A 20,394-nucleotide genomic window follows, 5' to 3' on the forward strand; every position below is an offset into this window, starting at 1 on the left:
GTGGCTTCTTTCTGCACCTTGGCCGCCCTGTCACAGGTTTCTCCTCAATCTTACTTTGGGCCTTCAGCTTCCGCCTGCGACCCCGGCTACTTGCTCTACGGCCCTTTTTGCTACCGCTACTTCTTGGAGACCGAAAAAACTTGGCAGGCAGCTGAGGATGACTGCGTCGCACGGGGAGGTCACCTGGCAAGCCTCCACTCGCATGAAGACGGCAAATGGATGCTGGGTGAGCACCAAGGGCCACCATCACGTTTTGGGTGCTCTTCTTGCATTAAAGCTGTGTTCTCCCTCTGCAAGCTCACACAGGCATTGGTTCTTGGCTGGGACTGCATAAAACATCAAACAAGTTTGAGTGGACTGACAAAACGTCTTCAGTAAGTAACACACTCACGGCAAGTTAAAGTCCCAATGATGGTCACGCACACATCTGGGTGTGGTGAAATTTGTCCTCTGTATTGAACCCATCCCCGTTTGATTTTAATCCATTCCCTGGGGGAGAGGGGAGCAGTGAGCACCAGCGGTGCCGCCGCGCTCGGGAATCATTTGGTGATCAAAAGCCAAGTGTGAAAAAAAAAGGCTTACAACCTGTTCCAACATGGTGAAGGAAACTGCTTATTTTTAATGTTCACCTTTCAGAAGAAAACTTTGGCCAGATTGCGAGATGATGGACAGTAGTAGAATGTTGTCGAGAGAGTGAGGAAAGCATAAGGGCAACGCGCTGAGCGCATGTTACCAATGTCGTCCACAGGACCTCATCTTGTGGCACCCAGGTAATCCAGGTAACGATCTCTACGGTGCTCTGTCGGGCACTGGAATCTATACCGGCAGCAGCCCGAGGCGCTACATCTGTCAAAAAGGTGCGCAGGCCGCGCGCCGTCACCACCGGGCACTTTTTGTTTCCATGCTTGTTCTCATTTGCGCTCCCTTGCAGCCAAGTCCACCAGTCCTCCTCCGCCGCTCCCAGGTAGGTCAGGGGCCGGCGGCACGTGTTCCCGCCCGTGCGCCATCCGCGGCGATTCTCACCATTTGTGCCTTGCAGCCTGGAGCGACAAATGCGGCTGGGAGTGGCTGGACAACCCCGCCAACGACTTTTGCTATCTGATGAGAGGGAACCAGCTCAAAAGCTGGAAGGAGGCGCGCGACGACTGCAACCGCCACAATGCCCATCTGCTCAGTATCACGGACTCTCACGAGCAGGCCTTTGTGCACGGTGTGTGTGTGTGTCTTAATGTTTGCACTTGTGTTTTGGCGCGACCATGTGGAAACTTTGATTCAAAGGTCACAGCAAGGCCGTGCTCACCACTCCCTCGCTGTGGCTGGACGCCGACGCCCCCTTCGCCGAGAGCGGCGGCCGGTGGGCCGACGGCTCCCCGTTCAGCTACGTCCACCTGAGCGCCGGTTTGTGGCGAGCCACGCTCATGTTACCATTCAGGAACTTAGGGCTTAGTCTCTGTTGGCCCCCTTGCAGGTCACCATGGCGACAAAGTTGGGGGACGCTGCCTTTCCTTTCTCATTGACAACGGCGACTGGAAATTTGACGTGTGCGAGATCAAGAGAGGCTACATCTGCAAGAGAAGAGGTAGGAGGGCGGGGCGGGACGGGCCGCGACCCTCTATCTCAAGGCGTGCTGACGTTTGCCTTTGGTCCTTGCAGCGGCGACAGCGCAACAAGCTCCGCTGCCTCACGCCGGTAAGAAATTACCGCTTGCAAAGATGGCCGCCAGAACTAATTAACCTGCCCCGCCCCGCCCCGCCCCGCCCACAGGTTTCCTCAAGCAAGAGATATGCGAGAACGCCGACAACCGAGCCATTTGCCCCGAGGACAGAGTCATGCGCATCCAGTCGGCCTTCTACGGACGGAGGAGCAGCAACGTCTGCTCGGCCCAACGCGGCTCAGACGGTAGGCGGCCCCGGCCACTGTCGGCCGTCCTTTAGCTGACGTGTCAACTTGGTGCCCTCTCGCAGCCAAATGTACGGTGGAAGGTGCCCTCCTTCACTACAGGAAAGAGTGCGACAACTGCCACCAGTGCCTCGTCAAGCCCATGAAGGAGGACCCCTGCCCTGAGGTCTCCAAATACCTCCAGATGGTCTACACCTGCGAAACGGACGGTAGGTGTCGTCTCGTCTTTGCCAAATGAATTGTTGTGTGCCAAACCAGGTAAGCCCATGAGGCCCTGAATAACATTTTTGGTTGTCCAAAGAGTGTTTTGACAGTTTAGGCAACACCCAAGGCAGCCTGAAAAAGTTGAAGCTGAGAGCCTCCTCCTCATTGAGCGGCTTCGGCCCCGACAAGGCTTGCCTCAATGGGAAAAGCTGCTGGAAACCGTTGAAGCGTACGTGGAGAACTCTGACACAACACACACACACACTAAATCTGGCTTCTTCCTTCCTTCCCTCAGCTATGGACAGCTGGATCGAGGTGGACTTAGGCGAGATGAAAAAAGTGACCGGGATGGAGATCCAGATGTGTCCTTGGGCCTCCTCCAGGCACTGGTCCAGGTTTAAGATGACCCATAGTTTGGACGGACAGGACTGGACCGGCCACTCCCAGATGGTGAGTTGGCAGCCGTGAGCCAACTTGCTCCTCTCTCTCTCTCTCTCTCTCTCTCTCTCTCTCTCTCTCTCTCTCTCTCTCTCTTTTTCTCCATTTCTTTTTCTCCGTGTCTCCTCTTTCTCTCTCCGTCTCGCTCCTGTCTCCCTTTCCCTTGCTCTCTCTCTCTTTCCCTCGTTTTTTCTCTTTCTCCCTCTCTCCATATCTCTTTCTCTCTTTTTCTTGCTCCGTCTCTGTCCTGCCTCTCTTTCCCTTGCTCTCTTTTTCTTTCTTTCTCTCTCTCGCTCTCTCTCTCTCTCTCTGTCTCTCTCTATTCCTCTCCGTCTGTCTGTCTGTCTGTCTGTCTGTCTGTCTGTCTGTCTGTCTGTCTGTCTGTCTGTCTGTCTGTCTGTCTGTCTGTCTGTCTGTCTGTCTGTCTGTCTGTCTGTCTGTCTCACCCTTGTCTTTCTCGCCAGCTTTCCCCCGGAGCGACTCAGACCCTGATGGAGCCCATGCTAGCCCAGTTCATCCGCATCCTGCCACTGGATCACCAATGGATCGTCGGCCTCCGCTTTGACGTCTTGGGATGCGCGCTTGACAGTAAGCGAGCTGCCGGCGCCGCGCTCGCCGTCAAATAGGAAAACCAACCGTGACTCTCGCGTCCGCAGATGTGATCAGCTGCGACGAGCAGTTCGTCAACGTCGCCTTGGACAAGCTGCCCACTACGTGAGTGGTCGCAGCGCGTCCGAGCTTTCCAATCAAGTGCGAGTCTCGCAACGGCCGTGTCGTCCGCAGGGTCTTCTGTCCGCCGGGTTGCGCCAAGTTGGACCACCAAGTCTACGGCACGTGGGGGTACAAAGAGGTACGTGACGGCGCCGCCCGCCACTGGCCTTCCTGGGCTCTGACGCGGCGCTTTGCGTGAGCGCAGGAGTCTCACATCTGCGCCGCCGCCATCCACGCCGGCGTCATCGCTGACAAGACTGGAGGAAAGTGCACCTTGCTGAAAGCGCCGCCGCAGAAGAGCTTCCAAGCATCCGAACAGAACGGAATCCTCTCCAAACAGTGAGTGGGCCGCTTTCAGCGCGCGCTCTGATGGCAGACGCCGGCTTAACGCGAGCGCCGGCATCGATCCGCAGATTGAACCAAGAGGGGCCTTTGGCTTTCACGTTTGCCGACGGAGGTGAGTCGCCGAAGCGCCGTGGAGTCAAACTTGTGCGTGACACCTGGCGATGTCTCATGGGCAGAGATGAGATGCTTGGGACCTGAGTGGGAGGAGTTTGCCGGCTTCTGCTACAAGATTTTTGAGGACAAGAAGACCTGGGCCGAGGCTCAGCACGCCTGCGGGACTTTTGGCGCCCAGCTAGTGTCCGTGGGTTCCCTAGTGGAGCAGGAGTGGCTGAAGACGACTTTGTACTTTGGTACGCTGCCTCGCCTCGCCTCGCCTCGTATGTTCGGAGGTGTGATGTCACGCCCTTCCTCTGCAGATGACAGCGACACGTGGACCGGACTCAATGACCTGGCTGTTCCCGGCATGTTCGTGTGGTCAGACCGCCGCCCTGTGACCTTGACCTTCTGGGCTGCCGGAGAGCCCAACAACGAGCTCCCCTTGGACGACAACTGCGTGGCGGCGGCTTTCCAGGTGAGCACCGGCACCGGCAGCCACCCACACGACCTACCACCGACCCACCCCCTTTGTCTTTCAGACGGGACGCTGGATGCGGATGTTGTGCACGCAGCTCAATCGCTTCGTGTGCAAGATGCCCAAAGCGCATTACACCATCGCCGCTGGAGAGCCCGAGACGGAAAGCGGCGATTCCAAGGCCTTGTCCATGGTGTCGACTGGAACTGTGAGTGGCACGCAAACGCATTTTTAGCCCAGGGTTGTCAAACTCATTTTTATCGCGGGCCACTTTGTCCTTGCGGCATCCCTCAGAGGGCCGTATTTCATAGGAAATAGTTATTGTTCAAATTACTATGGAAAGGATGACTACAAATCATTAAAAAAAAAAAAAAAAGTCACACAAAATTGGTTTCAACAAAAATCATGGGAGTTGACATGGCGGGCCTGATTTGGCCCCCGGGCCTTGAGTTTGACACCTACGCTTTCGCCGCTTGCTTCTTGATCTTGTGGCCAAATGCGTGGATTGCAATTTACCCTTGCGTATGCCCAATGCAGTGCAAAGACCTTGTCCTGGAAATGATGAAAGGTCTTCAGGTGGGAAGTACCATCACCATCAAAGGGCAAGGCAACGACAAGACCAAGAGGTACACCGGGGTAAAGAAGGCAATCGTTTGGGCAAACCGCCAACGCCTGTGTGTGTGTGTGTGTCTCTCGCTCGCAGCTTCCAAGCCAGCTTGCTCAACGCCGACAACCAAACCATCCTGCAGCTCAAGCTGGACGCCGAGACCCAAACCGTCGTGCTGAGCTCCCAACTGGACAGCGACCCGGACCAGCAGCAGCTAAACCAGCTGCATGTTGCCCGTATCCCCCTGCAACGTGGCGTGGACTTCAAGGTAACGCTCCATGCCGCGCACTCGCCAGCGCCCCCCCGCCTAATTGCCTCTCTCGTTCAGATCGTCATCAGCTGCGCCCAGCACGTCTTCCGCGTTTTGGCCGGGGGCCACCGGCTGCACTACGCCTACCAGGGCCACCTCCGACTGGCAGACATCACGCTGCTGCGACTGCATGGCGACGTGTCGCTGAAGGTCGTCCGCCTGGCGACGGCGCCGCCCACCTGAGCCGCAAAAACTACGACAACACAACAGCGGCGGTCTCGTACCGTGCGCTGCCCGATAAGCTAAGTTTGTGCATGTTTTCTTGACACCTCAAAGCACTTACTGAGCTTCAGGAGAGTGAGGAGGGGAAAAAATAAAATAAAAATTACATCAGCTATGCAGTTAACCAACTGCAAAAAAATCTAGAAAAAAAATTGTATTCCTTTTGTGTTATACAATATCTGTATATGTATCTATGTATCTATCCACCAATTTTGAATTTCACCTTTTGAATTATAATTATATATCTGTATATAAAGTAAATATCTATCCACTGCCACCGTCTGGGGCTTATGGCTCCTAAAAAAAAATGTTTTTGAATGCCCTGTTTTGAATTCTACATTTTGAATTCCAATTATCTATCAAAGTATCTATCTATATATCCGCCGCCGCCGCCGTCTGGGGCTTATGGCCCCTAAAAAAAAAAAAAAAAAAATGTTTTTGAGTGTCTTCTATTTAATCATGATTTGGCTTGAAGATTTAAACCTAAGCAGTGTTTGTCCCTTTGTTTGACCCTTGACCTTTGTTTCCCATGATGTACTCCAATGTTATGATTATAAGTGTGTTCAATAAAATAACAAAGACAAATCCTCAGTTTTTTATTTATGAAGCTAATTTCATGCTAATGCTAAGTAGGATCTTAAAACTTGTACCGTTTTTATTCCGTGTATAGTGCGCAAAATTTAACGAATTTATTGTCCTAAAATCTGGGATGCGCATTATACATGGGTACAATTTTTTTTTTCTTTTTTCTTTTCTTTTTTTTTTTTTCTTTTTTTTTTTAGAAAACAAAACCAACAACACGACTGCCCGACAAAGTCGTGGAACAAAAAGACAGGGTGACATTACCAAAGACAGGAACAGAAAGCAAACAGACATCATGACAGTAACACATGCAATGATCCGACGGTGAGCGAGGGGCAGACAGGACTTAAATACAAAACACGTTACATCGATTGAGGTGACACAGGAAGAGAGGGGCGACGCGACGCGAACAGAAACTATGGCAACACATAGCAAAACTGGGGACGAGACATGACAAATCTCCCCCGAAATAAAACTTGTAATCACCTTTCTTCTTGTTTGTTGTCAATCGCGCATCGCATTCAGCCATCCTGTCCCAACACACTTAGTCAAAAAAATTCATAATTGACGACACATCGTTTGATGCGATGGTGCAATCCTTGATGGTGTGTTATTGTCAAATATTGTTTGTTTTTAATCTCCATCGCGGACCGGACGTCATACGGAGGCCGCCATTACAGATGCGCAAAACGGATGCGCAAGACACGTCAGTTATATTAAGAGCGAGAGTTGTTTTCTTCCTATTAGTTTCAATTCACAGTTTAATTTGCAGTTTCAATCAGCAAATAACAAAATGCGTATTACAGGTAATATTTTATTTCACAACACTTTGCCTTGTTCCTTTGGTCTCTGCTGTTCATCCTAAAACACAAAGGCGCTCTTTAAGCAATGCGACAGTGAGCGCCCGGCGCGCTGCACCAAATTAAGCTCCCTGCGCAGTGCGCACTGAGGTCCACTTAAATTTTAGAAAGTACATCAGGACTTTAAAAATATCTTCTAAATTTCAGCGACGGCTCTGTCACAATAATGCGACCAGCGCGGTGCAGTTGGGCGGTCGGCGGCGCGCTACGGTTGAGCGTTCTCTCTCGCACTCTCTCTCTCGCTCTCTCTCGCACACACGCGCACACGCGCACACACGCAAACCGGGTATCATACGGAGGCCGCCATTACAGATGCGCAGAACGGATGCGCAAGACACGTCAGCTCTATAAAGAGCGAGAGTTCTGTTCTCCACCTATTAGTTTCAATTCACAGTTTAATTAGCAGTTTCAATCAGCAAATGCGTATTACAGGTAATATTTTATTTCACAACACTTTACCTTGTTGCTTTCGTCTCTGCTGTTCACTTCAAACACGCTCCATACGAACACAATGCTCTGGTATCAGACAAGGCTTGCTCGATCACCTGCTCGTTTGCTGTCTGTCACAATGTACCCTACACAAATCCGAAACATTTGTTGCGGCTCCGAGTCACGACGAGGGGCAAGTTTTGGTTTCCAAGGGTGTTTTTATTCCTCTTCAACGTCTCTCCCATACAGAGCCGCCTTTTTCACATCCGCACGCCTCTTTCCCGTGCGCGCACGGAGCGCGGTGGTGCGTTTATGGCAGTCGGAGAAATCAACGCCAACAAAAAAAAATACATCCAGCCTAGTTAAGACCATACCAAAGACTATAAAAATGGGACCCATTGCCTCCCTGCGTGTGTGATGATCATTGGGACTTAAAAAAAAAAAAAAAAAAATTCATAAAAAAAAAATTCATAAAAATTGGGTGCGTATTATACATGGGTACAGGCTTTTTTCCAGCATCAGCATGCCATTTTTAGGGTGCGTATTATACATGGGAGGCGCACTATACACGGAAAAAAACAGTAAGCTGGGGCAGGGGCCATTTTGTTCATCTTTTTGTGGATGTTAAAGAGCCTGTAGCACGTGCAGACATCAAGGAAGGCGCTCCTGTAGTTGCTGTTCATCCAGCCATAGAGAATGGGGTTGACGAAGGTGGAGCACATGGCCACCACGTGGAAGGCGCTGAAGAGCAGCTTGAAGTTGTCCATGTAGACCACACGGCCGTCCATGTCCACGGCAAGCTGGAAGGCGTGCAGCGGCAGCCAGCTGACGCCAAAGACGGCCACTACCGTCACCAGCATCTTGGTGGTCTTACGGCGGCGGCGGTGGGCGCGCGACAGGCGGGTGGCGTTCAGCTAGCTCCGAGGAACACACAAAAATAAAGGTATTAGCATTTTTATCATAATGTATGCCGAAGCACTATTTGAAGCGGGACTCTATCCCAACACTACAGTTCATTTTAGGACCATCCTGAAATTGAAAATTAGGGTTCTTAGTTCCTCTGTGCAACAAGATGACAGCAAAGCAACATTTTTTTATTTTATTCGATTAAGCTATAGGGCCTTTCTACACTGGAAAAAATGTTACAGTAAAGCTAGTCGCTATATTATATTTTTTATTTTTGTCTTTACAGCAGTACTTGGAGAGCAAAATATTCTCAAGGTGGTGCTCGATGTATAAAACTTACTATGATCTCACCTTGCTCCAGATGCACGCGTAGGCTCCTGTGTTGACAGGCAACGGCAGGCCGTACTGCAGCAACAACATGGCCAGGCTGTAGGGGGCGCTGCCGCTCCCCTCGGGCCACTTCTCGCCACACACCTGGATGGACTTGCCGGGCGCCAAGTGGAAGGTGGTGTACTCTCTGAAGATGGCCAGCGGGCTGGCGAAGAGCACGCTGACCACCCAGGTGATTGCCACCACAGCGGCGCACGCCCGTCGGGACATCCGCGGCGCGCCATCCGGGCGACGTGCCACGCTGCGGAGGCGGTCCACCGCAATAACGTTCAGCGTGATGGTGGACACGTGCACGCAGGGCGAAACACAGCGCCTGGCCGAACGCCCACTCTTCACGGAGGGTGTACGCCAACGTGAACGGTAAGCATAGCGATGCCACCAGGAGGTCGGCCAGAGCCAGATTGGCGATGAAGAAGTTGGTGATGGTTCGCAGGCGGCGGAAACGAAACACCACGTGGATCACTAAGGTGTTGCCCACCACGCCCAGGGCGATGATGAGGCCGTACGCCATGATGAGCGCCACACGGACGGACGGAGGGCAGGTGGATGCTGTCCTCCAGGCCCGGATAGGCCGCCTGGTTCTCAACGGGCACCGTTCCCATGCTGGCCCAACAGCAGTTAGCGTAGGACTTGGGTGCCGACAGCCGCAGTGCCTTATTTGCCGCGTCCGTGTTGCGGCGACCCCATCGGCCAGCCGGCTGGCCTGCGGAAGCAACATATAACGTCAGTCTGTAACTATAGATATTCGTGGAAAGTAAACGCGAGTAAACTCCAGCACTGGAGGTCCCCAATGGACCCATCTGTGTGAAACTTTGAGGCTGAGGAGCCGATGAACAAGGCGGTCAAGGTGAGCAGAGGGTTTGAACACGGGACCTCCAAATCCGACATTTTGATTTCACCGGCGTAGCTACTTTCACACAATCTTTAAAAGCTTTCAAGGATTTGCAAAAAGTGCTGGCAAGGAAGGTGCCATCATTTTCCAGACACATTTCAATAAGACAGAATGTGTCATGCGTATTTTTCTTTTTTTTTCTTTTCAGCTTACCTCAATGTGCAAGTTGACGTGAAGTTCTTTTGCTCTCCAGGTCCATGTGCAGATGACGGGAAGGAAAGACGCAAAGCAGACGCAAGCTTGGTCTCCACTGAGAAGCCGACTGGAAATGCGACGAGCTCCGACTGCGCGTCACAGCCCCCCTCAGCAGAAAGTCATAATTCTGACTTTGTTCTCAGAATTCTGACTTTACAAGAATTCTGAGAATAAAGTCAGAATTCTGAGAATAAAGTCAGAATTCTGACTTTAAAGTCAGAAAGTGGGAATTATAGAGGATAGATAAGTGTATATACTCTCCGTTTCCCCCTCACCATTCCGAATGAGCCGCCTCTGTTCACCCACAACCACCGCAAATGAGTATGCTATGTCATTTTTCTACACTAATAAATCTTTGTACAAATTTATGGACGTAGGCACGCAACAATTAAACTGAAATACACGTTTTGGACATGTACAAAAATCCGGGACATCTCAGTGTCATTCAACACATTTAAGATTCCTGCTTAAGGTTTTTTGGACTAGGACTGAACTTGATGAACCCACATTGGGTGTATCAAATGTCTCATCTCCTAGATGAGACATGAGTACGGACTGTACACATCTATTTGTATCTCACCACAACATGTACTAGTATGTCTGCCAGTAACACGTAAATATGCAAACCACAATTCAAGATAAAGTAAATTGCAAGTGGCTAGGTTATTTGGTGCAATAGTAATTACTATTGCTTTAGGAATTTGTACAGCCAGGCAGGATTTCACGGTAAATCACCATCTTGATTAATCCATTGTTTGTTTGTTTTCATGTTATTATAGTCCTACATCATTGCACAACTGAAAGAATGACTCAACACTGAGTACCATATCTTTACAAGATGTCAAACTCAACATGATACTATCTATGGGCAATTTCACTTAATGTCTGTTGCTGCACTGTCATATATTTGGCCACTTAAACATGCACGCATGCATGCATGAATGCAGCAATGATAGTGGAGTCTCAGAGCGACAGTATAAATAGCTGGAGAGCAGTGTGTCCATACAGAGCTGAGATTCATCAGAATAAGGTACAACCTCTCCTCCACAATTTCTAAAACAATTTGTGTCAGCATACATAGAAATGTATATAATAGTCAAAGTATGCAATTGTTTAGATAATGTATGATAACGAACACATTTTCTTGACATTTACTGGGAGTAACTATTGAAGGACATCTGGGAAATCAGATCACAAAATTATCAACAGAAGCTGGAGCAGGAGCAGAAACGGTTACATACCAGTGCCCTGCCTGCGTAGGAACCACACGATATGGTTGTGTTTGCAAATATGTACTGTGCCTGTTAAAAAGAACAATTCAAATAAGAACTTTTTTGCGTGTAATAAAACTATAAATGAAATATTTTGTTGGCATTTATAGTAAAAAATAATAATATCATCAAATATTATAGTTATAGTACACCTAAAGTCAATTTTTTCCAGACATGGTATTCCGGAATTCTTCTACAGTGACAACGGACCTCAGTTCTCTAGCCAACAGTTCAAAGATTTTGCTGCAGCCTACGGTTTCAGACATGTAACCAGCAGTCCAAGGTTTGCACAAAGCAATGGTGAAGCTGAGCGTCATGTCCAGACGGTGAAGGGACTACTCAAGAAGGCAAAAGACCCGTATCTTGCACTTTTAGCTTACAGAGCGACCCCTTTGGCTAATGGATATAGTGTCAGGGTTTTCCAAAACTATCTTGATCATATGATTATGTTGGAATGTATGTAACCAGTAATGAATGACCTTGGTAGATTAGTTTTATGCTTATGTTGGTGTGTAACCAGTAATAAATAACCTAGCTTGTTCCATCCTACACAATGTCGTAAAACATCCCCTGCTCTGCTAATCTAGAGGTCAAGGGCCTTTTTTACTTGTCTATTCAGTCTATGGTCACCCCCACCCTTTTTCTCTTAATAAAGATGGTCTTGTGGGAAGCGAGAGAGAGACGTCATTCGATCATTGCTGTACGCACAGTGACGAATGGACTCTCCGCCTGCAGGTGCCCAAAACGACTAACTTGTCTCCGAGTGGTTCTTGCAAAATAAGTTAGAGTGAGCACCACTCTAACATTTTGGTGCCGAAACCCGGGACCCTCATACCCACCATCTGACTGACGGAGGAAGACGTGCTGCATTGTCGACAAGCCAGCGTCCATTAGGAGGACCTGGAAAAGAAAGTCCTGGGAAGAGAACTTCTTCGCTGGGCCAGCATCTTAGGTCTGCCTTCGTCTGACAGAGGTGATTTGACGGGACCCGGCGATGCAACGAACCAGGAGACACGTAAGTTAAAAAAAAAAATAATAATAATAATAATTTTTTTTTTTTAAAAAGCGCTGATACGGCTTTGGTTTGTCCGAGCTATGAGATACGGCTTTGGTTTGTCCGAGCTATGAGATACGGCTTTGGTTTGTCCGAGCTATGAGATACGGCTTTGATTTGTTCGAGCTATGAAACGCGTAAAAGTAAAAGTGCACAGGAATAAAAATAGGCAAGACAGAAGATAAGAAGTCTTGTGGAAGGAGGGGGTGTTGTAGAGTCCCCCTCCGGATGAAGTGGCTCTTCTGGAGCAGTGGTTTTCAAACTGTTTCATATATTTTTGTAAAATCTCACGTACCTCCGTGTACCCTCATTTGACAACCACTGTTCTAAGGGGTACAACTTCGCGTTGGCAGGGCTGGGTAACAGGACTGTTGTCTTTAGTTCCCGGGGAAGGAAGGGGTGTTGTAGAGTCCCCTCTCCGGATGAAGCAGCTCTTTTTATTTTTTAAAAAGAGGACTTCGCGTTGGCAGGGCTGGGTAACAGGACTGTTGTCTTTAGTTCCCAGGGAAGGAAGGGGTGTTGTAGAGTCCCCCATCCGGATGAAGCAGCTCTTTTATTTTTAAAAGAGGACTTCGCGTAGGCAGGGATAAGAAATTTGTGTGGTTGAATGTGTGACTGGTAGGATAAATTGACCAAAAAGCAGTTCTAGCATTGATCGACGGCAATAACACAGGCTAGTAATTTGTTAGAAGGTCAATTTAAACCTGCATTGAGGATCCTCAAAGAAAATAAAAAGAGATTGAAAAAAAAAAAAAAAAAAAAAACCACTGGAAAAATTAAAATTAAGATGAGAAAAAGGAACGATAAATCTCTAGCTCTTGAAGGAGATGAGTTCATGGCGAGTAGATTTCTTGATTGTATGTAATACATGCTGAAGTGGAAAAAAAAAAGAGAGAGAGTTGAATTGTGCTAGACTGTGGTTGAAAGCTTCACAAGAGAGAAGAGAATAAATCCAAAAGACAGAAAGTTGAAAAGTGCTGCGACTATGTTTGTCAGGCCGGAAGACAATGAGGCCACAGTGCGCAGGCGCACTGTCCCGGCCACGGCTCCAGCCGCAGCTCAAGCAGAAGAGCAAGAGAGGCATTCCGCTCGTGTGCAAAACTTGTATACAACAACTATGCAGTGGGACAGGCATGCTGAAAAAGTTATCCAAAAAGGCAAATGTTCTGATGTATTTCATCTAGATGATGATAATGATCTAAATGAAGATACAACGATCTTCTCCCAAAGTTCCCAAAGGGGAGAGGAAGAGAGAGAGACCAACAAGGCCGAAGGTCACCATATAATTCAAAACCCCCATCAGATTTTGACAACTGTTGGAACTGTGGGAAACGTGGACACTGGTCAAGAGAGTGTTTTAGAAAAAGAAAAACGGTGCCAGTCAAGGGGCAGAGGAAGAGGCAGAGGAAAAGTCACATTTACAGCATGACAAGCTTCCTCTCCTTTGACCCCTCATGCTAATACAGAGAAAGAAAGAATAGATGCCCATATGACAGCAAAACATGTCATTGTCAGATTATTGGAAATTTTTTTGGATTATTAGAGCTCCTGTCCATGCAAGAAGTATGACAATGCTGTTTGTATGCCCAACGACAAATTACCAGGGATCAAATTGTGTGTGTACACTAAAGTTGGAATTTGCAAATCAAGTGGTAAATGAATGCAACTTGAAGATAAATAAAAAAATTAGAATGTACTGTCCTTGTGTGCGTGGGAGGTACTAGCTCATGATCGACCACAGGAAATGGCCAGCCTGTGACAAATCATTGGTGCTGGGACCTGCCCTACGCGCGCGAGAGCTGTGCATGTGTGTTAAAATGATGAAGATTGGCTAAACTTTCAGTGTAAAGAAATTTGTTAGACTGTGGTCTATCCAATTTGCACCGCAGAACAGAAACGATTTGGAAAGATAAAAATGAGAGGAAAAGAGAAAAATGTGTTTGCGAGCAGAAATTTATCCACACTAGATGAGTTCATGGCGAGTAGCCCTCATGAGAAATTTGAAAAAAAAAACGACAGAACATGCTTTCAGGGATTGGAAGAAGCAAAATTGTGAATTTAAGACATTGCAATGCTACATTTAATAGAAATAATTGATTGATGGTGTTATAGAATTATACAAACTGCTATATGCGAGCTAAATCTGAGAAATTGAGTTCGTTAAATCTAAAAGCAAAGAGAACTTCAGATTAATTTGCCAGTAGTTTTTTGAGTTGAGTTTTTTTGGGATTGGTGGATTGTTCTATCAGGAACCTTGAGTTGAAAATGGTATATGGATGTTGTGTGGTGAACTTGGATGAATTGAGACCAATGTGATGGTAAGACTCCTTTTTGGAGACTGTGTGTGAGATGCAAATGAGCATTGATGAATGATTGCCTTGAATGATAGGAAAATACAGGTTGAATGGTTGAAGCTGCGACTACTATGGAAAATTAGTAGAGCGACTTTGCTGAAAGAGTGGTTTTGAGTAAATTGAATGCTAAAATGAAAAACATAGCTTTTGGATTAATGATTAACTAGAGAAGAAACTGGAGAACCAGTAACACATGCAGAAGATGTGTGAACTGGGAAATTGAGAAGCGTTTTGGAAAGAAAGTCAAATTAAATGATGGAATCATATGTAGTAAAGAACACATCCTCCCAAAAAGTTTGTCAAGGTGTGAGGCATGGGCGTTGCCAAGCCCCAGAAGGAGGGAGTGAATAGGACAGATAGTGGAAGATAGTAATAATACAAACCTTTACGACATATGGATTTTCTAATACATTTAGTGTCATACTGTGGTAAAATTCTATTCTGGTATCATGCAATGTATATCTCACTAGTAAGCCTAAGTGTGACCGGGTCATGTTTCGGGTCAGGTTCGTCCGGGATTGTTTGGGCCTTGGTCCATGATCTCATTGGCACGAGACATCTGGTTTCCATTAACAACTGACAAGATATGCACCCGAGTGAGGAAAGGGAGGCTAACTCATAAATAATGAGGAGATATTGGGAGTAATCTGTTGGTCCTTTCTTTAAGACCCTTCCTGGTGCAGATAGGTTAGCAACAAGAGAGATTTAGAGGTTCAACAGAAAGACAGTTAAAAGAAAACAACATTATTAATTTGGACAGTTGCGGGCTAACAGGAGCATGAGAAAGAAGAGCTAAGAAGCGGGATCCAATTTGATCAGGGAGATTGGAAATTCACAACACCATATTCTAAGTCACATTTTTGAGCAAGCATGACACAGGTAATAACGTTTGAGAGGTCAAGACATAGATCAGGGCTAGATGTGGAACGCAGACCTCGTTGAGTTAATTTTAAATAATGATACTGAAGACAATGTACTGTCTCATTAAATAGGAACTATAGACAGAACGTAGCTCGAAAATAGGATGAGTTGCAGGACTTACAATATAAAGACGAGATCGCTGTTACTAGGAGAATTTGAAGTTTGGTAAACAAACGTTACTAGTGAATGGATGGCAGCAGCTGCATTTGGAGATAGTCTTACAAGTTTGATGTCCCAGTCTGTCACTCTCCAGTGCCAGGATCCCTGAAAACTCAATCCCGAGACTCTGCCTGCAGCCATGGACGTCTACAAAACGGTGCCTGGCTTTGAGGCACCTTTGACCTTTGGCAAGGACAAAGAAAGACTGTTGTACTTGTAGGGGGACAAGTACACTCGGGAAGAAAGACGACATCTTCGGGGACGAGAAAAGACAGTGAGAAGCGGAGGAACTCACAATGTTGAAAATGGACTCATTTGAACAATGGACTCATTCGAGAGTGATGGATGGGTTGACTCTGAAGCAACAACAAAAGAACACCATCTTGAGAGGGTGAGGTGTGGCAAAAGATATGGACTTGAAATGTCCGACGGCCAAATCGCACTCCGTGCTGTGGCGGTGCTAAAACTTCGGGGGGCTTGGGGTAAAGTGGAAAGGAGCTTCATTGTGCACTAGGGTTGACAGAACTGAGGAGATTTGATAAAAGATTTGATAACGCGTAGAGCTACAGAGAAAAGCATCATAATCGGAGACTGAACGGATTTGGATAGGACAAATAGGCTAAAACGGTAGGAAACAAGAGCGAGATCTGATGTTTTGGCTCATCAGGCATAAGAAGTAGAAATTGAGTTAGATAAATTTTAGAATAGGACACTTGGACTAAAGTGAATTCAGTCAAGAGGAAGCTAGGTTGCTCAATGTACCTACTCAATAAAATAGTAAGTTCGTTGCACCACAGTGGAGTTTGGGTGGTCAAAAAGTTGGATACGTTCAATTTTTGACTTTCACACAATCATGCATAGGAGTCGCACAAGGCGACAGTTAGCAAGACAATGACTGCAATAGGGATCACTTACAACTGCACCGACATGGAAAAGTAGAAGCAAGGGAGTTGAGTAGGGGATTATATGCAGAACAGTCCGCTATACAGTTACCAATAGGAGGTTCTATCAAAAGAAGCTACATGAGAGATGTATAGAATCCCTTTGTCTGTGGTCTGTGTTCGTGCGTAATCTCTGTAAAGTTGTGTCAGGCTGTTGTCGTTTGTCTGAGCCTTGGGTGCGCGCTCGGTGTGTGTGTGAACGTGTTAGGAAGAAGACGGCATGGATAAGGGAATCTCCTTTAAGACAGGAGGCAATAAATGGGAAAGCCCCTGTCATGAACGGTCTTTGGTTAGGAGGAATCATTAGGAAGTGCTCAAACTCTTCTTTCAAACACTCCTATCTGCCTCGTTAAAAAGGGCATTACAATTGACTACAGGAGTTGCGAAAAGCAGATGAAGAACATAGGTAGCATGATCAGGGCCCTCGGGCTGGAGGATGTGTCAAATGCAAATTTACTGCCGCCTGATCTTTCCTCCTCACAGGTCGACAACCCCATCAATCCAGGAGACTGGGTCTACATCAAGGTCATCAAAAGAAAGAACTGGGCCAGCCATGGTGGGAGGGACGATTCCAAGTCTTGCTGACTACCCCCCTCCGCAGTGAAGATCGCTGAACAACCCAGCTGGATTCACCTTAGCCAATGCAAGCTACAAGGAGTGCTGGACCCCTCATTTTGGGACGGTGGCGAAGTCTGCAAACAACGATCCCAACTCCGCTAGGCGGGGGGATGTCTCGGTGTTCCAGTCATCTTAGTAGCAACGGGGCTCCACATGCCAGGTGGATCCTCTGCTGCGTTGTGGTTGGAGCATGCTATGGTCTATGGACACATCTGAACAGACCAAGTGATAATGTTGACCGTGGGAAACGATGGTCACACGATGAGAACTTTGAGGACTGGTCATGAGACCCCAGAAACCCATACGAAACCAACGCTTGGTACCGGTATGTGAAGGTCGCTGTGAGAGCGCACACACAGGTGGGATGTTATCTGTGTTTCCAAAAACTCCCCTTGCTCCACACAAGTTCACTTGGAGGCCAGAGCAATGAATGTCACTGAAGCGAAATGTATGGCATCCATGGGAGATTGATATCAACACCGTACTGTCAGTCAGTGACGCTACCCCTACCGCCCTGGACTCGCAGGAATGAATCTGTGATCAAACTATTTTGGATTAATCCCAATGTGACTGTTGGAGGACGACAGATGCCACAAGTGGCCTAAACCAGGACGCTACCTGGAATGGACTACACGTGTTTCATCCAAGAAAACAAGACCCACGGATGCATTCACGACAACTGCTCTCCAGGAGGGAACTGGATGGGAGCTTTGGACATCACCGCTGTGTGCCAGGATGGGAGAGCCATTTCAAGGTGTAAGGGCTCTCTTGCCAACATGGCTGTACCATTGGACGAGTCCTACATCATTCGGAACGGATCGTGGCTTTATTTATATTTTCTTATTGATAGCATTCTGGTCGCCTAAGGCAGAGGGACCGTGTGAGACTTTTCCTGCGATTTAACATCGGCCAGCAGGTTTTTAGATCACACAATAAGTTTGAACTGGAGTATTGAGGGAAAACCTCTTCTTCGCTGGAAGTTATTGCTATCATTGGTTGTTTTTGTCATGTTTCACCCTACACGTTCCCCAGCACGTCCGCTGTCGTCTCAGTTTTTTATTGATTTTTTTTATTATTGTTTTTGTTATTCTTTATATTTTCTTACTTATGTTTGATTGATCTGGTTCACATAATCGTATGATAGAACAGGAGGGATATGTCAGGGTTTTCCAAAACTATCTTGATCATATGATTATGTTGGAATGTATGTAACCAGTAATGAATGACCTTGGTAGATTAGTTTTATGCTTATGTTGGTGTGTAACCAGTAATAAATAACCTAGCTTGTTCCATCCTACACAATGTTGTAAAACATCCCCTGCTCTGCTAATCTAGAGGTCAAGGGCCTTTTTTACTTGTCTATTCAGTCTATGGTCACCCCCACCCTTTTTCTCTTAATAAAGATGGTCTTGTGGGAAGCGAGAGAGAGACGTCATTCGATCATTGCTGTACGCACAGTGACGAATGGAGTCTCCGCCTGCAGGTGCCCAAAACGACTAACTTGTCTCCGAGTGGTTCTTGCAAAATAAGTTAGAGTGAGCACCACTCTAACATTTAGCCCAGCTCAACTTCTAATGGGAAGAAGACTTCGCACTCCAGTGCCCCAGCTCCCTTCGTTACTTGTTCCCAGTCTACCGAACAAGGGCTTTGTGGCGTCGAGGGAAGGGGAGATGAAGTTAAAGTACAGTGAGGGGTACAACAGGAGACATCGTGTGAGAGATCTTCCTCAACTGTCACCAGGACAACCTGTATGGATCACGGACACTAAGAGTGAAGGGACTGTCATTTCTTCTCACGCAGCTCCCCGCTCTTACCTGGTTGAAGGTCCTTCCGGAGCCATCAGGAGGAATAGACATCATCTACTGCCAATGCCGGAAACTACACCAAGGAGGGCAATCCCAAGTGCTCCTATCAGTCCAACAGAGGATACCTTACCAACACCAACCATAAGCGAGTCCCCTGTCCAAACTCCAAAGGCAACAAGTCCTGTCAGAACAAGGTTTGGCCGTGTTGTCACAAGGCCACAAAAACTGGATTTATAAGCATGTATGTAAGAAAACAAAAAGGAAATGTTTAAGAGTGGTGTGATAAGAAAAGAAAAAGTTTTTCCTTCATGCAGAATTAGTACGTCTTCATGTTTGCAAAGAAAGGGGGATGTGGTGTTAGGTGTTTGTACTGCTGTTTTATTCTGAAGGGCCAAACAGGAAGTTGGGGTTGGGGGTGTTCCAGCGATGTTGAATGGCTGCGAGTTTACAAGAATATGAGACGCAAATAAAGACCGTCTAGTTGCTCTACAAAGTGTTGTTTGAATCCTTACGCCCGAAACGCGACAGTCCTCACCTCCGGCTTGCTTGATCAGAGCAGAATTCGGGGCGAGCAGACGAAACTTACGTCCACACAACCAAGTCCATGAAGCACTATACACTTGTGTCCGTTCCTCCGCATTCTTAGGGTCCTTTTTCAGTCTCGTCGCCAATTTTGTTATGTTTATTCTCTTACATAACCTTTGTAAAGAGCACCGGTTCACGTTACTTTTGTTAGTGTTTTTATTTCCTTAACAAGCCTCATCACAATGATATTCATTAGGGATGGGCGATACCAATGATTTTGGAATTGATCCGATACCAAGTATTTCCTACCCAAAAATACCCGATATTCGATCCGATATTGATACCGGAAGTGTAATTTCCCGCCAAAAAAAACTATTTAAATGCAGTGGCATTCTTGCTCTTGGAGAGTCCTCTATTGAATTTTGTAGAAAAAAGTATTACGTCATGTACATGAATTATTAACCTTTTTAGACATTAGTGCATTAGTGGAAGATTCATATTAATAGTATAACTTTAATAAAAAGGAGCTATTCTTTACTTTTCTCTCTCTCTCTCTCTGTTGGGAAAAAGTTTTGTCTTTTAGTATAATCTAAAAAGAGACATGGTACCAACAGAGATGCAGGGCTTAATCGTCATGAGCAGCAAAACTATCAATTTGTAAAGCCACTGGATACTTACATTTAATATTGTAATACTTTAGTGTTGTTTATAGGAAGTGGAGTTACAAATAAAACGTATGGCGTTCGACCACAAATTGAAAAGGGGAAAACTTTATTTATAAATGACTGACTAAAGCGTAGTAATTATTGCTTCAAATAGCACATCAACCACAAATGCTTACGATTTTTGGTTAGCACCTGATACCTGGATATGTCTTGCCTTTCTGAAACGCTGCTTCTAAGGTACTTTGATACCTTAGCCTCGGTGTGGCTGCAGGGTTTTCCGTCGCTGCCTTAGTGTCTGCGGCACGTTTCAACTGCAGCTCTTCATGAACCGTGGGGTGAATTTTGCTTAAATGTTTTGTCAAGTTTGTGGTGTTGCCACAATATTTAATTGTTTTGTGACATATTTCACATTTTGCCTCGTTGTTATTAAGTAAAATATAATATCCCCAAACCAGACTTCTCCTGCGTTCGGACTGGGCCGCCGCCGTGGCCATGCTTGTTTGGATTGGAACGGGGGGGG

General features: G+C 46.9%; 1 protein-coding gene, 2 long non-coding RNA genes and 1 pseudogene across 3 annotated transcripts; 3 read left to right on the forward strand and 1 right to left on the reverse strand.

Annotated features, from left to right (window-relative positions):
* The first annotated feature begins 73 nt into the window (after positions 1 to 73).
* LOC133163208 (uncharacterized) lies at positions 74 to 857 on the forward strand. The gene is made up of 3 exons (XR_009716343.1): positions 74 to 226; positions 298 to 374; positions 749 to 857. It is a non-coding gene; the product is annotated as an uncharacterized LOC133163208 (long non-coding RNA).
* A 385-nt stretch (positions 858 to 1,242) lies between these two features.
* On the forward strand, positions 1,243 to 5,883 carry LOC133163563 (uncharacterized). Its single transcript, XM_061293597.1, has 18 exons — positions 1,243 to 1,398; positions 1,469 to 1,579; positions 1,654 to 1,689; positions 1,765 to 1,899; positions 1,965 to 2,108; positions 2,201 to 2,332; positions 2,399 to 2,553; positions 3,006 to 3,129; positions 3,198 to 3,255; positions 3,325 to 3,391; positions 3,458 to 3,591; positions 3,666 to 3,709; positions 3,774 to 3,947; positions 4,014 to 4,168; positions 4,233 to 4,376; positions 4,706 to 4,794; positions 4,872 to 5,043; positions 5,104 to 5,883. The coding sequence occupies exons 4-18, from the start codon at positions 1,830 to 1,832 to the stop codon at positions 5,266 to 5,268; spliced, it is 1,827 nt and encodes a 608-aa protein (XP_061149581.1). The 5' UTR covers positions 1,243 to 1,398; positions 1,469 to 1,579; positions 1,654 to 1,689; positions 1,765 to 1,829; the 3' UTR covers positions 5,269 to 5,883.
* A 776-nt stretch (positions 5,884 to 6,659) lies between these two features.
* Positions 6,660 to 10,299, reverse strand: LOC133163789 (neuropeptide Y receptor type 2-like; annotated as a pseudogene).
* Positions 10,300 to 10,525: 226 nt separating this feature from the next.
* On the forward strand, positions 10,526 to 18,375 carry LOC133163762 (uncharacterized). The gene is made up of 2 exons (XR_009716445.1): positions 10,526 to 10,591; positions 11,005 to 18,375. It is a non-coding gene; the product is annotated as an uncharacterized LOC133163762 (long non-coding RNA).
* The last annotated feature ends 2,019 nt before the right edge of the window (positions 18,376 to 20,394 follow it).

Source organism: Syngnathus typhle, linkage group LG12 (assembly GCF_033458585.1).
Source record: "Syngnathus typhle isolate RoL2023-S1 ecotype Sweden linkage group LG12, RoL_Styp_1.0, whole genome shotgun sequence".
Lineage (NCBI taxonomy): Eukaryota > Metazoa > Chordata > Actinopteri > Syngnathiformes > Syngnathidae > Syngnathus > Syngnathus typhle.